Source organism: Calonectris borealis, chromosome 21 (assembly GCF_964195595.1).
Source record: "Calonectris borealis chromosome 21, bCalBor7.hap1.2, whole genome shotgun sequence".
NCBI lineage: Eukaryota > Metazoa > Chordata > Aves > Procellariiformes > Procellariidae > Calonectris > Calonectris borealis.
The window spans coordinates 13,003,683-13,019,539 of NC_134332.1; the positions used below are offsets into that span (position 1 = coordinate 13,003,683).

General features: G+C 37.3%; 1 protein-coding gene across 6 annotated transcripts in view; it reads right to left on the reverse strand.

The window, feature by feature from the left end:
• Nucleotides 1–15,857, reverse strand: part of GARNL3 (GTPase activating Rap/RanGAP domain like 3) — a 58,456-nt gene that overhangs the window by 11,720 nt on the left and 30,879 nt on the right. For 3 of the 6 annotated variants that reach the window (XM_075170938.1, XM_075170940.1, XM_075170943.1), the window contains 10 exons: nucleotides 14,963–15,069; nucleotides 14,008–14,123; nucleotides 13,120–13,224; nucleotides 10,578–10,652; nucleotides 9,494–9,605; nucleotides 8,677–8,775; nucleotides 3,657–3,773; nucleotides 2,786–2,958; nucleotides 2,320–2,478; nucleotides 244–310 (listed from right to left, as the gene is read on the reverse strand). In XM_075170938.1, the coding sequence (XP_075027039.1) occupies nucleotides 244–310; nucleotides 2,320–2,478; nucleotides 2,786–2,958; nucleotides 3,657–3,773; nucleotides 8,677–8,775; nucleotides 9,494–9,605; nucleotides 10,578–10,652; nucleotides 13,120–13,224; nucleotides 14,008–14,123; nucleotides 14,963–15,069 (1,130 nt within the window). Of the gene's footprint in view, nucleotides 1–243; nucleotides 311–2,319; nucleotides 2,479–2,785; nucleotides 2,959–3,656; nucleotides 3,774–8,676; nucleotides 8,776–9,493; nucleotides 9,606–10,577; nucleotides 10,653–13,119; nucleotides 13,225–14,001; nucleotides 14,124–14,962; nucleotides 15,070–15,857 lie in introns of all 6 variants that reach the window. The other 3 variants (XM_075170939.1, XM_075170942.1, XM_075170941.1) reach the window with 1 other exon arrangement.

A 15,857-nucleotide genomic window follows, 5' to 3' on the forward strand; every position in this document is an offset into this window, starting at 1 on the left:
ATCTATATACCTGAAATTAAAACCTAACAGCTAGTATGTCTAAATTCAACATACCCTGCAATAAAGTAGTACTTCAATTGCTGGTCTCTCTAATACGCATTTAAATTCAAAAGAACATATATTGAAAAGCTTTCCATGAAACACTGAAATTTATTTTAAAATACAGATCTAGACTCCAATGAAAAAAAGAATTACATATGCAGATTGAGGTATTACCATTTTCAGTCTTCCCTAAATACTTACAGTTATAACACAACAGTAGACCAGCTTCACCATCTTCATACACATCAATAGCTGCAACAAAATTAACCTGCAATGATAATGGAAAAGGGTAATGAACAGGCAGAGGATACTGAGGTTATTACAACTAGGTTTTGACTAATAAGCAATACAATCAGTTGGGGGAGTGCACAACTACAGATAAAAGAGGAAAAAAAAAAAGTAATTTTTCAAATGCAGCCTCTTTTGTGATTAGTTTTCAGGATGCTCTCAGGATGGAAATCAATTTCTTTTGTGTTCAGTTCTGTACAGTACTGAATATTCAATACCACATCCACAGCATAAAGCAATAAAAACTTACATAACTTATTTAGCCAATACAAATTTTGGGAAATGAGGTGATTTCAGGCCAGCTGTGAATCAACATGATATGCTAAAAATAACAATTCTTTTCAAAAAGTGAAATCCAAAAAGCTCCATTGCACATCATGACTAGCAGAAAGATCAGATGCACCAACTACTGGTTCAAAACTATTAACACTTACAGAGGTCAACAGGGATCTACTTAAGGATTACTGAATAGGCTGAATTTAGAAACTGACAACCAATGCTGGATACACCACAGTATTTTTTACGTAGCATAGGCTACATAAATTCTCATATTTCAATTCTGTATTTGTCTTTCACAGTTGGATTAAAAAACCCAAAACAGCCATAAAAAGTAGGGTATCTGTTCAGGAAATGAGACCTTATTAGTGAAATACATAAGATAAGATTAGACAAATACTTCCCAGACCACAACATTTACTACTTGGGCAGGGAGAGGGGTTGGAGACCGATTCCATGAACAGCTGTTCTTTGACTTTCCTTCGTAAATAAGCTAGATATTCACCTCTTGATTTAAGATTACTGTATAGGTCAAGAACTGTTAAACAGACCTGGAAGTTTATATATCTATACCAAACGCATTTTGACCCATCCTTTGTAGTGACTGAAAGCCATTTCTGCTCTGTTACTGTAGAAATAATTTGGTGTCCCATTTCAACATCATAAAAATCACTGGCTCAGCTCATATTAATTGTCTGCTTTGTTTGTGTTCTCAAAGGAAATACGAATTCCTAGTGAGAAGAGGAACAGGGGGGTGGGGGGTGGGGGTGGTGTACTTCTCCATCCCCATTCTTTACTTGTAATTCCTCCTCATCCAGATTAAGCCAGATTTCCAGTGCTGTAGAGAAGCCTACACTGTATCGCCCATGCTTGGAGTACCAAACCTCTTCATCAGATCGGAATAAAAATACAAATGATTTCAAAAGAAAATAACCTATCAACAAGAACCATCAAATTAAAAGAGTAGTCCCTTATCTCATTATGAGGAAGGGAGTCAGTTAAAAACAATAAAAAAAGATTAACTGTGCAAAATCTTCCTTTTTTTTTTTGTCTAAAGCTGTATATCCACATTCATATTTAAAAACAATTACAATTATCTGATTTTCAGAGATGCTGAAGATCATTATCTTCCCACCAGCAGGAAATACTGGAGCTCTTTTCTGAAAATCAGGACATGTGCTTAAATCCCAGCCCTATGTCCTAGTTAGAAAGATTCAGTTAATTTACTAGTTGACTGGGCAGCAGTTTCTTAAATACAGCTAAAAGCTACATGTAAATATTTTAGACTTAGTACATGCAAATAAGCAAATCTGAATGAGATACTGGTGGCCAACAACTGAAGTTATTTTGCTGCAATTTCTTAAACAATAAAACACTGACACCACAAAGAAAAAGCAAAAGCAAACTATTGACTAAGAAAGGAGAAAAATTAATTTATGCAGACAGCAATATTCCAGAGCCTGAAACACAGGCTCTTTCCTAATGTGTCATACCTTATAACTACCTCTCTTGGGAGTGATTATTATCACATATCCCAAAAGGAACAAATATCTCAGAGTGCCCTAAAGCAGAGGTTATAGAAGTGAAAAGTAAGAGACGTGAGGATCTCCATAAATTACACTCCCAAGAGGTCAGCACAGGATGCGCTGAGTCTGCAAGAAATTATGTTCAGTGTGATTCTGCAAGAAAATAATTTCAATGATGAAAACTTACCTTGTTTGTTTCAACATGATGCAATCTATAGGACTCCCCAGTACTCTCATTAACTAAATCAAACTGATGCCGATACGCTACACAGATCATATTGTCACTGTCTCCAGTAGGTCCATCCACCAGCGTCATAACCACTGGAGGGTCAGAAAGGCATATTTCCTATAATGCAAATAATAGAGTTATTCTCCTTTTCAAGCTCCTACTGTGGGTGCCATAGGTACTCCATGAATTTAAAGCGATGTGCTCTAAGCACAGAAACATGATAAAGAACAAGCAGAAACTTACTTAAAAAAACTGAAAGATTTCTTTGGCATATATATGATGGAACTCCATCATATGGCTTCTCACTTTTATTTGTCTGGAGGTTCAGGAAGATAAAAATGCATGCTCTTTGTCGTCCCCCCCACCCCGACTAGCTGAGTGCTGCCCAGTCTGTTAAGGTAATTAGTGATTAGATTACACATACCCGGATGTACTGGAACTCCTCTACTGGAGATTCAGATAACGATAGCAGAGAGTTGCTGGTTAAACTGTTGCATGGATTATATTTCTTTGTGACGAGAAGTAGTTTGTTCCGAATAGCAACAACAATCCTCAGTTCACTGCCATGGTGAGTATTAATGGCATACAAATGGCAGCCTGAGGAAATAATGTTCTTGTAAGTGTCTGGGGTAGGGTCTGCTTTTTTTGTTCTGTATTTGTATGATGATTAGTATAATGGGGCTCTGATGCATGACTTAGCAACACATAATTACAAACCTCCTAAGAGGATAACATTAACTTCTAGAAAAAGACAAAAGGCTATGACTCTTTTGAAACCTATTTTTCCCCTTACTCCTTTGCAAGTAAAGACTAAATACATGAATTTTCACTGTTCTGCAGGTTCCAGCTTTCCAAAGCAGCTTGCTTCTGAAGACCAGAAAATGCTTATGTCTACTGAAATAATTGGGAATGCCCAAACTAATCTAAGCACTACTATTTAATGGAGATTTGCCAGTGTTCCTCCTCTACCTTAAAATGCCCTTTATTTCGGTCTCACATCCCTGCATAATTCTTCTCATACCCCTCAATCCTGAAAGCAATATATCTATTTTTCTCTACAGCTTTTAATCAGCAGTGATTGCCAAGTAACACGGTATTTTTACAAAGATCTAAAATGTCGTGCTTGACTATAACAGACTTATTTTCACATATAAGCTTAACAAACTTCGCATTGACTGTCCAGAGAAAAAAAATAAAGGTGAACACCTATAACTGCCTCAAGGGAGCTAATAAGCCCCTGGTAACTACAGGCATCATACCACAGTGGATGTTTTAACGCAGGATAATAAAATCACCTTTTGTTCTCTCCAGTTTATTTTCTCTGCAGTCGTATTTGCTTCTTATCATTTGCTTTGTTTCTATATCTTTTTGGACAGCACTGAGTCTGAAGACAAGGAGACGAGAGTCCTTCCCTGAAGGATGAAAAGAGCCAAGGAACAAGAATTTAAAAAAGAGATGGTGGTAGTTTGAAATTAATACTTCCAAAGAGAAGCAGACTCTAACAAACAGAGCAAAGATACACAAAGCATACTGCTTCTCTGGGGATGAGCCACAGCGTCATACAAGACTGCTTACGAACTCTCTAGGTTTTACAATTCTAGCAACCAATCCCTTCAGTTCAGTAGCTGAGCTTCCCATCAGGTGGTGCTGCAGCAAAGAATGATATAAGAGCTTGAAAACAGTGAAAGGTATGCTATTTAGCAAATATACAAAATTTCGCAAGATAGCAGAAATATAATAGATATAAACTACAGGGCAAGAGTAAAAGGGTTAACTTAAAAGCTCGAACTATCCAGCTGAGCAGCTGATAACTGGATCCTTAACAGAGTTTGAAACCCTTTGGGATGCAGACTGATTTTTGCTTATCAGTTCTTCAAAAGTAGCTAAGTTAGGTTCAAGGCATATTCCAACTGCAAAAATAATACAGTATCTACTTCCATGGCTAAATCTGTTTCCCACAAAGATAGATATGAGTGGAATCTACAACCCCTAAATTTAAAACAAATACATAAATGATGCACTACTACTTGCGGTTGGCAAATAAGCGACTTAAGAGTAGTTTCTTAGATAAGAAACCAAGTTTCTTAAAATGCAAGCAAGGCACGATTTTCTGACAAAGGTGGACTCTTTTACTAGACTAGCTGGTATGGCTGGAAAAATTAAGCATGCTTTCTTAATACATAGTTGGTGTGGATCCCGCCATAAAGGCAAAAGCAAAATCATGGGTGCTGCCTTCAATTCTGAGAGTACAGCAACATGAATCAGGACATCTGGCCCTTGCATGACCTTTTCCCATAGCAAGTGTAAGAGAAGAGAAGATGCAATGCTTCCTTAAGTCTGCCACAGTTTGAAACATTGAGTAATCTGACTCAGAGAGTAAATTCTTACTATCAACACTGACAAAAGGAAAATAAAATATATGCAATTCCTCTCTTTTCAAGAATGTGTGCACACAAGAATCTGTGCTTCCATGAATGAGTTCATGGAAGAAGAATGGCAAGCAACATTCACACCCTTTTGGAGGGAAGGCCAAAAAGCATGAGCTAAGTCAAATGTTCAAGGACAGTATTACTGCTCTCATCAATTCAGTCTCTCTTTGGACTTACTCCTGCCTTTGGTGTTCAGTTAGTTATTCCAAACATAATAACCTGAAGAATCCGGCATCAGAATCCAGCAAATTCCTCAAACAAGCAAAGATCGTAAATACAGTTTTCTGTGGTGGGGACAAATCTTATTAGTCAGACAAACATCAAGGCATAGAAAACACACATCTTATGTTTGCAATGTCAAACAAGTTGCCAAAAGCGACTGTAGATTTACAGCCAGTCAACTAGTCCATGCTTTAAGCCCTGGTAATACTAGGCTGTTCTTTTCTAAAGTCTTTCTCCCTTTGATGAGTTAGGCTGCCTATAAGATGTTTTCCACTCTATCTGAGAATCTCCTTGACTTCTCTGAAACCATCCTTGCCCATGACACTTGACCAGCTAACATCTTCCATGCTAGATGCACTAATTTTTGGCCTGGCTAGTGATGATCATCTGATAGTGACAGGGCAAAATCTGAGCTAGATAGCAGAAGAGGCAACTGAATGGGCCTCTGTAGCAATCTGTAATCCAAAATTTTCTCAGTAAACAAGAGTAACTTCTGATAGCATCCCACAGGACTAAGGAAATCAACACAAAACCATACAGGACGCTCTGATTTCACTTCAGGAAAGGCATAAGGCAGAGTCAGTATTAGAAATACGACTTGGTGAACATTGTCTGATGAGAATTTTCTGTTAATCGAGTACTAGCCCTGTCATCAACCTTTGCAATAACTGCTTATGATTGCTTATGATTATGCGATAAATGCTCAGAAAGTCTCACAGTTTGTTTCCAATTCTTGGAAAGTGGAAATTATAATCCCATGCCCAAAACTGGACAGCTGTGGTTGCTGCCTAGCAGCTAATTGATCATTTTTGTTAAAGTCTTTCACAAATTTGTGGCCTCTTTATTTAGGAAAGGAATCAAGAGTGGCTCTCAAATTCATGGAACATTTTGATGCTGTGAAATGAGAAATGTAATCAAGGACTTGCATGTTCACCCACTGTTTTACAACTACTGCACAATTCTTGGTGCTGCATGTGAGCAGCACATACATAAAATACCTACACGTGACCAAATACCTTAAAATGCTCTTCCGTTTCTACCAACTTTGATTTTAAGCTAAAGTAGCTATTGACACAATCTGAAGGAAGGCCATCTTTCCTGATCTAGAATCAGTGTAATTCTTACGACTACCACCACTTGCACTGAGATCAGAGATGGTTTTTAGTGCAGCCATTCAAGACTGAAAAAAGTTTATTCTGAATCTAGTACCATTTTCTCCCAGATTCTGCCTCTGATTAAGTAGCTGCTCCTCCAGTGATAACTGCAGTGTTCAGTCTTCGTACCTGAGCTACTATTTCAGCTCAATATTTTACATTCTTGGTGATGCAGACAATTCTGAAATGCTACAACTGTGTACCCATAGCAAAACTCAACTTTTTCTGGCCAACCTGAATGTCTGCATTCTTCAAATCAAGAAATGATTGTAAACAGGCAGATATAGGTGGGAGCAAGTATTACCACCTAAATTAAGCGCTATTATTTTTGGAGGTTATGCCAAACTTCAGAAGACCTTTCATGCTTCCATCAAACATGCCATATTTACATCCCTGAAGATGTTACGTGTGTGCAGCAAAGAATAACACATATGATAACTTCTTTCCAGGCAGGCATTGCACTATGAAGGCAGAACAATGACCACTGCCTTCACTGAAATCGGTTTGATATGCTTTTAAAAAGGAATTGGGGTTTTAATCCCCATGGTCCATGAGATGAGCACCCCACAGTTGACAGTAAGCCTGCCTTTCAGCAGACATAAATCTTCACCTTTCCTTGTTGTTTAAAATAGCTCTGGCTCTTTGACTGGTGTGTCCTCTAGGATGCATCACTCTTTCACAATACTAGTTCTTTTGCAGATGTTCCAAACAACCCCATTGTAGTGTTAGATTTATCTGTGGCTGCCTATAAAAGTGACCATCATTCGAACTTTTTTAGTTTTTCTTAACTTCCTACAGACTTGATTCTTCCAAGCGAAGCAGCTCTTCCTCATCCCCCCTCACCCTCGTGTCTAGGCATTTCACAAAATTAAGCTGGAACAAAACAAAAACAAAACAAAAATGTGTTTGGAGGACAAAACAGATCCATTTCTGTGCCTTGCCTCTCATTACTGAGACAAATTTAACCATCAGATGTCCCAAACAATCCCATTGCAGTGTTAGATTTAACTGTGTCTGCATTAGAACCGAGGCCATTGTTACCAAAGCAATTTGTGCTGCCGTCATTGATACCTGCTGTATTGGTGCCTTCTTCAACGCCTTCTCTTGGAATGTTGACATGAATAAGCTCTTTCTGATAGTTAAGCTTAAAAAGCTAACCTTGTAGCATATAACATTTTATCCTCAAAACCCACAAAGTCTTTGAACCCAGTTTATGAGCCCAGTATGAGCATGCTTTTGCTCATCTAACTCATTATTTCTCTCATTTTTGCTGCAGAGGTGTAGTCTGAAAATGAAAGGCAAGTATGATTTTTCTTCCACCCCAGATCTTAATTTCAATATGGTATGCAAATACAAAATAGGAGGCCAGAATTCTAGCAAGTATGAAAGAACTTTCTCCTAAATGCTTCAGAAAGTATCCATATCAAGAGTTAGAAATATCTGCAATTTTTTACATGAGTAAGACTTTATCGGACTATGTTTGAAGTGTCATGAATTGATGCCGGTAATACCTTGTTCTGTTACCTCAAAACGCTTGCTTACATCTCTCTCTTCAGGTTTAACCAAACAGTACAATGTTTTGACAATTAAACGTAATAATCTTTTCTAGAAGCTTCAGAAACTAAGCTTCAGATACAACCTCCTTTTTCAGATCTTCAGAAACGTCACCCACCCTCCAGGTGTCTTGAAAGAGAACTGCAAGTGGCTCTCAGGTAGTTTCAGACAGTTCTGTAGGGTCCCAGGGTGAATTTCATCAGGTGCAGCCAAATTGGGCAACTCCCAATGATACAAAAGGAACCATGTTTTACCCCAAGTTTGGGTAAATGTAACTTCAGTCAATACTGAGCAAACAGACATAATGTGGTAAAAAACAATAAATCAATCATATTTATAATTCTTTTCTCCATGTTACACATACAGATCCTGTTCTTGCTTTGTGTATGCTCACTTTATGAAATTCCATCACAGACTACTGGGTAAAAAGTACCTCATTGAAAAAGTGCACATTTTATGCACATTTAATGCTTCCAAATGAGGCTAAAAAGGAAACATTGTCAGTCCAAACAAGATTTAAGTTCTTTTATACCAGAACCTTCACGAAAATACATTCTATAGCACTAGGATATGGTGACAGTTAACAGAATAAATACCAATAAAACACATTTGGTAAAACAGTGACAGCGTAAGTAATTTCCCCCACATTTTTGCGCAACTGAATAAACATATAATTCAGTGAAGCAGATTTCCAAAGAGTGTCAAATTCTAACAGTGGCTGAAGAAAGACCATATGACCAGTTTCAGACTTGCCTTGAAGGAAGCATGAATGAGCATTTAGGCATTTTAGAATGCCCAGCCTTTTAGAAAATAACAGCAGTTGCTGGATGTCCTCCCTTATTCTAAATGAGGCATCTAATATACTTGCCACTGATAGGCACAATTGCCTCATGAGACGTACATACCCAGCACCAGCCACATTCATATGAGAATCAAAGAACAGGGACCTCTCCTACCTTTGTCTGTTCGGGCAATCAAAAGATCCAGAGCTTCCAACACATGCATCTGCTTTATTTGGAGAGTTTTATCAAATACTTGCACTGACGGTTGACCATCTAAAAAAGAAACACACATATTTATTCAAAATCCTGCTAGTCACTGGTTTTGACCCATTTCTTTCTTGTAATAAAAGCCTCATTTTTTTCTTACAAAAATAAAACAACCTGCACAAAGCTGCTACGTATACCACAGCATCATAGCCAATACTTCCTCACGGAGAGTTTTATCATTACCATGGATCAGATTACGCAACTGAAGCCTAAAAGGGACCTTCCTTTGGAAAGTTTGAGAATTATCACCGAGAACTAACTTCATTCCCTCAGTCCCACTGGCCTTATGTGGCACACAGAAGGTAAGGGGTCAAACTAGCAATATCATTGTCATGGAAGAAGCAAGCTTTCATTGTCACATAAGCCTTTGGCTTCATGCTCATTATCATCAAGGGCTAAGAAATTCAGACAAGCCACTTAAACACTCCTTGAGCTTGGATGTGGCTTCATAAGTCTTTTCAGATGGTCAAGAAAACAACATCTGAAATCTGCATTAAAACATTCAGAAATCTGCATTAACATTGGCTCCCCAATATGGCTTGATTCTGGTGCAGAAAGAATTTTTGCCACTAGGTTACATAAATGTAATAAATTCACTTGGACTGCTAACTATCCCTGTAGGTGAAGACCTACCAACACCTGAGCAGAGCTTATGAACATACATTTTCCAGAAAATGGTCAGATACACAAAAATTGACACAAAAACACTGGATCATTTACTAACCGTTTATTAACAAGATGCCAGCATCTGTAGAAACCAGCAAGGACTGGCCCCAAGAATCTGCACAGACAACCTCATGAGGAAAATTACTGCAGAAAGATTGAGATTCCCAAGGCTACAAAGTAACATTAGGGATACATATTAAGTACTCTAAGAAACATACAGATCATACAGACACAGAATGTGATGGACAATGGCAAGTAATAACATGTAAATGCTTTTGGCAGGATACATTTCCAAAGAATATATTTTTTGAATTTGAAATATCAAAATGTAGTTAATTTTCTTGTAGAGGAAATACTCTCTGTATTAATTGGGTTTGGAGACTAATACGTGCAAGACACATTCCTGAAACACTGGAATTAAAACACATGCAGCAGATACACAGTGCAACCCTGGAAATACTCAGTATGTAATTTATTTAAAAAAAAAACAAAACACACCCACAACTATAGACTTAAAATGTATGTACCACCACGCATATGCAATTTGTTTACATTTTATGGCTCAGTTTGTGATGTTTAGTCACTAGCACATGGTACAGTTAAAATTGCCTTTTTGCCAAATTTTTCTTTTGTTATGTGTTCTCTGTACTTACCTCCCAGAGTCTGCCCCTCCACCCCCAATTTAAATATTAGCTGAAATTTGTGAAATTCTAGAAGCGCTTCTGAAGCTTCTGTACACAAGATGCATGCAGGACAGCATGGTTTGTATCTTTCACTCCCTAATGCCCTTGACAAAATCTGGTACTACAGGAAATAAAAACACAACTGAATTTTGCTTTAAACTTGATGCATAAGTTAAAATAAAAGATGATTGTGTATGGAAAATGGCATTTTCATCAAGTGTTCTCAGAGACAAAAATATCCACACTTGCTCTAACTTGAGAAGTGCTTCTGCCTCCAGGGTCATCCTTTGTTAATTTTATATTGGCTATAGAATCACTTTCACACTATGGATTTCATCTTTGCTGCTACAGCATCTAATTACAAAAGTAAATAAACAGTATGCAGAACTGATACGCAATGCCATACTTGACAGCATTTAATTTTTTCATAACTCTCCTCAGACAGACGGGTTCACTCACCTCCTTTTTACAAAAGCTTGCGGTTGCCAAGTTAGCTGTGACATCCCCTTTCACAGTGGTTTTCAATTTCAATGCCTAATAAAATTGAATTTTTGTCAGCAATATCCAAGCTAAAGACTATAAAGAAAGGACAATTTAGGACTACAAAGTAACTCCAGTTTGGAATTCCTATCACATTTTAAGTAATTAGGAAAGAAGCAGAATGCTGTATAGCCTGAACAAAGTCTGCATGAATCACTAGAGGGCTGCTAGATATCTTCTCAGCCAAAACATATGTTGGTTTGGGTTTTTTTTGGTTTTGTTCATTTATTTTTTAAACGGAAACTCAAAATCAGAAAAGAAGTGTCAAACATAGTAACAGAGAAAAGCCTCCACCTCAAATCATACAAGCTAGTCATCTACACAATTCATTCTATACGCTACCTGGATAGAGGATCCTTTTATCAATTATACAAGTTGGCCTTTCACTTGCAAAAATTCATAACAAACCACTAAGTCAAACTATATATATACATTGCCAGGGGTGCCAAGGACACACAGTCACAGTATCACAAATTCTTTAACTAGAAGTAACTAGAAGCGAGCTGATTCTGAAAGGGCTAAGAACTCTAGAGATACACAGTAAGTCTGTTTCAGTGAGATACACAGTAAGTCTGTTTAAACTATCCTACATACCTTCATTGCTAACTTTTACAGCAGTGTTCCTATAAAGTGATGACACATGGAATTGTCACAGCATTCTTTAACGCAAAGTTTAGAAATTACATAAACCAATTTTACTGCCCTGAAGTTTGCCTACCATCATGCACGGTCTCCGTGAAGTGGCAGTAATCAGCTGCATGAACCATTTGCACATTTGCATTAAGCATGGCTGCCAGCTTACAGAGCTGGCACAAAATACTTCATTGCATTAACATTTTAATTTCATCCCACCAGTCAGTAGAGATCACCTTCACAATAAATAAATGATTTAAATATACTGCTGAGCCAGTCATGAGTGAGTTCTGTTTACCGTTTAAAAACTCAACTGACTATAACTAAAGGATAGACACATCCACAGAATTTGGCAAGAATGATTAAGAGCTACTTGGAAGGCATGTTGAAATGCGTCCAATGCTACAGTTTGTAACTTAGAGGAAAGTTCTTTTAGGGAAGGGAAAGATTTAAATGTGAAAAGAACCTCCAAGAAAAACACAAACAAACAGGTATCTATGAATTTTTAACCCACATATTAGGTTTCCCTTCAATGAAGGCCATGCGGGGGATGGAAGTCTTGTTTAAGAAATGGATCCCAAGTAGATTTGTTACGTTAGTATCTTATCAGCACTTAACTTGGGGGAGGTGGAGGGGATCAAGCTTATAGGTTTCTATACTTTCAATAACCATGTTTTTCTTTAACTTCTGTAAAGTAATTAGTAAACTTCAGGAATAAATCATTGGTTACTTCTCTCTGAATATTACAAACACATGCACTTTTTCTTTTTTTTTTTCCTTCCCCCCACCTGCCTAGAGTGACTAGCTATTTCAAGGTGCTTGGGGAAAGGGTGGGCAAAGCACAGAAGAGTAGACTTTGCAGCCCTGCCAGCTTTAACAGGCCTGAGATTCTTTTGCACCAGCTCTCAATCACCTGGCTCCATTCTCTACCTTTAACCGGATCTGGAACTTCTCAGACTCTTCCACTCTTTAGCTTACTAACTCAGATTAAAAAAATGGGAGGGAATGGAGGAGGCTTGGGTTTTGTTGGTGGTGTGGGTTTTTTTGTTTCTTTTTTTTTTTCGTTTTGTTTTTCTGCTCTGTTAACTCCTGCTGAGTTAAATCAGCTAGAAAAGAGGTATTCTTAAGATAAGTAGCAGAACCATGTCACCAGTCCAGGATCAAGAAGAGACAAGTGGGAAGGGACAGGGGAACTGATGAGCATAGACACTGTCTTTTTTTCTGCTGCAATGAACTGTCAGATCAAACCAGACTACCTAAATCATCAGGAAGTTTTACTCCTCACTGAATCAAAATGTCAATAAGCCCATAGAAGATTGGAGTCAGTGTCTGGTATGTTCAAAGACACGTAGCAACCTCTGATTTAGCAGAAAGACTGTAGAAACGTCTTCCTGGCTAAAGTAGGGTAAATAATTTCTAAGAAATTCTACCTTAAAACATATAGAGGAAATCCATGAAAGATTATGTTTCTCCAAAGCACAGAAAAAGACAGAGCACTCTTCTGCTTGGAGGCAGAAAGCATCTGCTGCACGAAGCAGGGAGAGACCTTTTAGGTTTGATCCTAAGGCGTGATTTTTCCAACCTTCCTTTAGCTTATGTATTATGTAAATATTTGTAATTGTGGTGTGAACTGTGGGTGTTATAGATAAATACTTCTATTCCTGTTTTACCTTAACATAGCTTGAACTAATGCAATACTACAAAACTATTTCTGACCACGGAGAACTGCATTAAGTCCTGACATAAGTCTACAAGCTAATAAAATTCTAACAAAAGGAGTGATGCAGTCTTTGTAAACATAGGTGCATTCCTCCTAAATTGATCCTACCTGACCAAGTCGGACAAACTCTGCTTGCCGAGCTTCCTCTTTTTTCCGTGTTGATTTTGGGGACTCTGGTAACACATCACTGAAGGACCTTCTATTGAGCATGTTCTAAAACAGAAAACATTTCTTTTTTAAACTGAACCAAAAGTTTTCATAATCTTTTAATCTGAATTAACTTAATGTGATATCATTTAAATTTTCTGTCTTTTTTTGGATATTTTCTGTAGTGATGAATCTAACTGTATAGCTTCTCAGAGAACAGAAATTGCAACTCTTCCAATCCTTGAGTGCTTTACTTTCCAACTTGTCATAGTTTATCACTGCCACGTTCTATACAATCACAACAAAGACCGCAGACATGAATATATGGACAAAAAAGTTTAAGTAGATCTATTTAGCTGAGAGAGATAGACAGTAGGAAAAAAATAGCACCTCACTAATTTTAGAAGTATTGAACTTCCTTTTAGTTAGTTAATAATCACCGTAAGAGCAAGTCATCATCATCTAAAATGAAGTTATCTCATTGTTACCCAAGGGTAAAAATGATCCAAATTTACACATAATGGAATAAGTAAGTGCAGTTTTTATGGTGACGAGACTAATACCTATATTTGCAGAGCCTAAATTTCCTATTCCCTTGCTGCAGGTAAGCTTATACAAAGTATGACATTGTTATGCTTCTCCTCACACCCGATTTAAACAAATGCATGAAGAGTCCTATCCTGAAAGGACTGTCTAATCAACTTTCATACAACTGTAAAACAAGTTATATGACAAATGGTATTTAGCCTAGTGTATGCAATTCAGTGCTCATTAAGATTACAGTCTTTTAAAGCAACAGAACATTCAATCTACTAGTGAGAACAGGAGAGACTTCTGACTTACATTTACCTTGTGTAGATCAGGCATCAGGTCCTGGTACAACGAGCGGATCAGCATGTCTAGAGTGCGCTGACGTTTCTGAGAAAATGTTGGGGTTTCCAAGGTGGCTTTTTCCCCATTTATTACTAAAATATTATGGAAAAGAAGAGACATTACCTAAATGAACTTTGACAACTTCCACTGACTCTAGTTTGCCTCTGTACAAAAACACCTGTCTTCCCCTTAGTAATCTAGAGTTGCCTCCTTTTTCCATGTTTTTTAGTGAATAATGATCCCTTAAGCTTAAAAGGGAAAAATTAGTAATAGGAGAATTCAACAAGGCATCCCAATAACCTCCTAACTAATAAAAAAATTAAAGACAAACTGCTAATCAATTTAAGTACTAAATTAATTTAAATATGCAAAATGAGCTATTAGTCAAGATCCTGTCAGGTAAGCATCTAATTGTAATCATCACAATCAATTCTCAAAGATTTATTTCTCGTTGATTTAGAAGGGCAAGTAAGGGTCAATGAAAACTGAAACTGAATCATTACAGAATTAAGAAGTTCTTAAAGGTGCTGAAAGGCACCTATGCAGCATGCATTCAGAAAAGCTTATGTTTTCAGAGCTGCTAACCTAACACCTTCTAGTACTAAATATCGAACAGCATTATAAATTCTTTCAGATCTCCAAGTCCTTTAAGAAATGCAAAGCTAAACATGGCTGCACATTCTGCAAATGTAAAAGTCAGTTTGTATCTAGTAGCCTGAGAAGCATAATTGCATAGAAATTCAGTTTTTTATTAGTCTGACTGGAACAGTTTAATGGAACTGACATCCCCTCTACGCTACAGATTTGAAAAAAATTCTATACAGAACAGCAGTATATACAAGAAAATGTGTTTACATTTTAAGCATCATAAATTTCAATTTATTAAAGTACTTATTAAAAAAGTGTTTCTAGCAAAAGAAAACTGACTTACATTTCACTAACACAAAATCCCTGAATTCCTGATGATTTGTAAACACAGGTGGGGATGGAAGGGGAGGCCCAAATAGAGGAACACTTTCTTCTGAAAATATTTTCAGCCTATTGAAAGAACAAATCTTTATCTATATTCAAAGTCACATTCAAAACCCAGCGTTTTTACAGACACTATTCAAACCAGAAGAAAGAACTGGAAACTGTTATCTGGGTATGTCTTAGGTAAGAACTCCCACGGGTATAACAAAAAACATTCACTTGGAATTATTCACTAGAGCAAAATTCTGCTTCCTTTACACAAACTAATGCTGGGACACTAACAATTACAGCAGAACTTTGCAGTTCTATTCATAGAACAATGCTTTTAGTGGCACTAGTAAAATGTAGTCCTTTTCAAAAAAGCTGTAAAAGAACAGTTCTTCGCCCTCAAAATATGTTCTTATAGATTTCTACCTTACCTATGCATTCACCACACGCATGAAATATTTGATTCTTTCTGAATAATAATGGCTTCCTAATTCCAGCTGAATCTGTATCTTGGAAATAGCAAATTCATTTTCACTGAGGAAGAAAGAGTCAGAATGACTTCCATGACAGCTGGACCAGCTGAGTTCTTTTGATCCATAAGGAATCCGGCATAGAAGAATAAATGGCAGGTACAAAAACCGTGCATACAACATGCTCAGCAAGCTGTAGCTTCTTTAAGGTAAGTAATCATTCCTTGGTATTTCAAGTGACAGTCTGCACAATTTTCTTCCCTGTAAGATAGCAGTCAGACAAAGATCTTCCAAGCGGCATGTGCAGCTGACACAGGTCACAGCAAGTTAAGCGGTAAAATTATAGATTCAACCCATCTCTACTGTCTACAGACCTCACAGTGGCATTGCATATGA